This window comes from Carlito syrichta, unplaced genomic scaffold, assembly GCF_000164805.1.
Source record: "Carlito syrichta isolate Samal-C Ts95f unplaced genomic scaffold, Tarsius_syrichta-2.0.1 Scaffold304253, whole genome shotgun sequence".
NCBI lineage: Eukaryota > Metazoa > Chordata > Mammalia > Primates > Tarsiidae > Carlito > Carlito syrichta.
The window spans coordinates 219,637-222,828 of NW_007248349.1; the positions used below are offsets into that span (position 1 = coordinate 219,637).

The 3,192-nt window shown below is 43.3% G+C and overlaps 2 protein-coding genes across 4 annotated transcripts in view; one reads left to right on the top strand and one right to left on the bottom strand.

Annotated features, from left to right (window-relative positions):
- Positions 1–3,192, bottom strand: part of TMEM116 (transmembrane protein 116) — a 78,947-nt gene that overhangs the window by 48,744 nt on the left and 27,011 nt on the right. The gene's annotated exons all lie outside the window — the stretch shown is intronic.
- LOC103261956 (60S ribosomal protein L37a-like) lies at positions 1,480–1,841 on the top strand. The gene has a single exon (XM_008059552.2). It carries the CDS (start codon positions 1,510–1,512, stop codon positions 1,786–1,788), a length of 279 nt encoding a protein of 92 aa, XP_008057743.1. The 5' UTR covers positions 1,480–1,509; the 3' UTR covers positions 1,789–1,841.

Sequence of the window (3,192 nt, forward strand, 5' to 3'; positions counted from 1 at the left end):
TCGCCCAGACTGCCTCGACCTGCTGGGCTCCGGCGATCCTTCCGCCTCAGTCTTCCAAGTAGCTGGAACTACAGGCGCCCGCTACCACGCCCGGCTAGTTTTTTATTTTACTGTAGAGACGAGGTCTCGCCAAGTTGCCCAGGCGGGTCTCAAACCTGCGGGCTCAGGCAATTCTCTCACCTCGGCCTCCAAAAGTGCTGGGATTACAGGCTGAGCCACCGAGCCTGGCCGTGGCTCACACTTGTAATCCCAACACTGAGGCAGGAGGATCACTTGAAGCCAGTGGTTTGAGACTAGTCTGGGCAACATAGAGAAACTCTGTCTCTACAAAAAATAAAATAAAAACTTAGCTGGGTGTGGTGGTGTGCCCATGCAGTCCCAGCTACTAAGGAGGTGGAGGCAGAAGGAATGCTTGAGCCCAGGAGGTCAAGGAGGCTATGGGCTGTGAGCCATGATCACGCCACCCTGGGTGACAGAGCAAAACCTTTGCCACAAGAAAAAAAAAAATTCTACTCCTCCTATTTATAGTAAGATACTATGTTCAAGAAAATACAAAGAATATATGTAATGTAGCTGATGCTCTTAAAGAAAATACAATCTGCATAATGTTTGGTAATAAGGAAAACCAAAAAAGTGTAAGACATGGTCCTAAACATGAAAGCAAAACTTGTAAACCCATATGTTTATTTTACACAGACACACACACACGTATTTGTATTTGTATTTAATTTAAACCAAGAGCAGAATAAGGGGTGGGGAGAAAAAAATACATTGTGCAAAAGGTTTTCTCTAGAGAGAGGTTCTGGATCCAGGTCTATCCTGGTGAAATGATGGACTTAAAACAACTCATATTAATACTCTTCTAAAATACTCCTTCTAAATATTACTATTTAAGTGGAATCAAGGTGTAAAGAATATCAAAAGTGACCTCTATAGGGAAACGAAGTCACACAAGTGCAAAGAAATATATCTGCTTCGATTTATTTTTAATATTGACTGGCCACTTTCATTTCCCTTCAGGTTGCCTCTGTGAGTCACTGTCTAATCGGCTAGCCTCCTAAAAGATTTCCCACGTATTTCTCCAGTTTACTATAATTATTTTTAATTTAATAGGCCATTTTTTTTTTTTTAGTTGGAGTCTCACTCCATCGCCCAGGTTGGAGTGCAGTGGCACGTCCACGGTCACCCCACTGTCAACCTGCTAGGCTCCAGTGATCCTTCCACCTCAATCTTTCAAGTAGCTGGAAGTACAGGCATGCGCTACCATGCCCAGCTTATTTTTTTTTAATTTATTGTAGAGATAAGGTCTCACCAAGTTGGCCAGGCTGGTCTAGAACCCGCAGGCTCAGGCAATCCACTCGCCTAGGCCTCCCAATGTGCTGGGATTATAGGTTGAGTCACCAAGCCCAGTCAATAGGACTTTTTTTTGGTCTCTTAAAATACCTTCCATGTATTTTTGCTGTTAAAAATGTTCTCTGCTCTCTGAGCTCGGGCTTTGTTGGTGGCACAATGGCCAAACGCACCAAGAAGGTTGGAATCGTCAGTAAATACGGGACCCGCTATGGGGCCTCGCTCCGGAAGATGGTGAAGAAGATTGAGATCAGCCAGCACGCCAAGTACACTTGCTCCTTCTGTGGCAAAACCAAGATGAAGAGATGCGCTGTGGGCATCTGGCACTGTGGCTCTTGCATGAAAACAGTAGCTGGTGGAGCCTGGACCTACAATACCACTTCTGCTGTCACAGTAAAGTCTGCCATCAGAAGACTGAAGGAATTGAAAGACCAGTAGAAGCTCCATTTGAGACATCACTAGTCTATAATAAATGGCTTAATTTATGTAACCAAATTGCCTTGGTTTTATTTTACTAGACAGTCTTGTTTGTGCTGTGTTTAATACTGCTTTTTCAAAAGTCTTGAGAATTGAAGTTTTTCTAATTTGTAGTTTCTCTTCGGCACCTTTATTCAGTTAATCACTGAGTTCACTGCCAATTTCGCCTGTTTTAATTTCTCAACCATGTGTCTAAGCTCCTGTCTCATGTGAACTCGGGCCTCCTAAGTGATATGTCTGTCATCACGGAGTAATTCTTTGGGAATGCTAGTCTAATAGATAAAAGTGGATTTTTTTAGGATGGAATAAAAGCTGGCTCTCAAAAAAAAAATTTTTTTTTTCTCTGGGCCAAGTGCAGTGGCTCTTGTCTGTAATCCCAGCACTCTGGGAAGCCAAAGGGAGGCTGAGGCAAGAGGATCCCTTGAACACAGGAGGTCAAGCCTGCGTTGAGCTATGACTGCACCACTGCACTCCAGGCTGAGTAACAGGGCAAGACCATGTCTCAAAAAACAAACAACAACAGCAACAACAAGAACCTAAGTTTTTTGATGAAGAAAGACAACAGTGGAGTGTAGCTGACTTTTTTCCTTTTATAGCTGACATTTTTAACCTGGAAATCTTGAAATTTTTCCTAGGGCAAAAAAATAGAAAGTGTGGGAACCACTTAACTGATTGCTAAGATCTTTAGGCTCTGGTATTGTGAAAGGTGTGAGAACTGAAGCCAGAGAAATTAAAGGTCATGTCCTAAGTCAAATTAGACTTTACAACTTTATAAAACCAAACCCACTGTCATGCCAGAAGGTCACCTTAGACAATGGTTTTCAAACAGCAATGATTTTGCCCCCCTCCCATCCTCCATTCTCCCAGGGACATTTGAATTTTTTTTTTTAAGAGGTAGGCAGGGTTGCCCTCTGTTGCCCTGGGTTGCCCTCTGTTGCCCAATGCAGTGGCACAATCATAATTCATTACAGCCTCAAACTCCTGGAACATTGATCTTCTGCCTCAGCCTCCAGAGTAGCTAGGACATAGCTACGCCTGTTCCATTTGGCAATGTTTGAAGACAATTTTGGTTATCACAACTGAAGAGGGGAGGGTTTGCTACCAGCATCTAGTTGGCCAAAGTTGCTAAGTCTTCTAATGTGTAGGACAGCCCCCTACAACAATTAATTATCTAGCCCACAAGATCAATATTGCTTTCAGAGATGAAGCTTAGCTCTCTCCACTGTGTAGCTTATACTTTATTAATTTAGTCATATCCAGACTCATATTCCAGCAAAGGAAGCAAACATTAAGAAAATCTGCATCAACCGGGCTCAGTGGCTCAGCCTGTAATCCCACGCCTTGGGAGGCTGAGGTGAGTGGATT

Bases quoted from the DNA above. Each gene is read 5' to 3' on its own strand.
- LOC103261956 (XM_008059552.2), top strand. From the start codon at position 1,510: ATGGCCAAACGCACCAAGAAGGTTGGAATCGTCAGTAAATACGGGACC.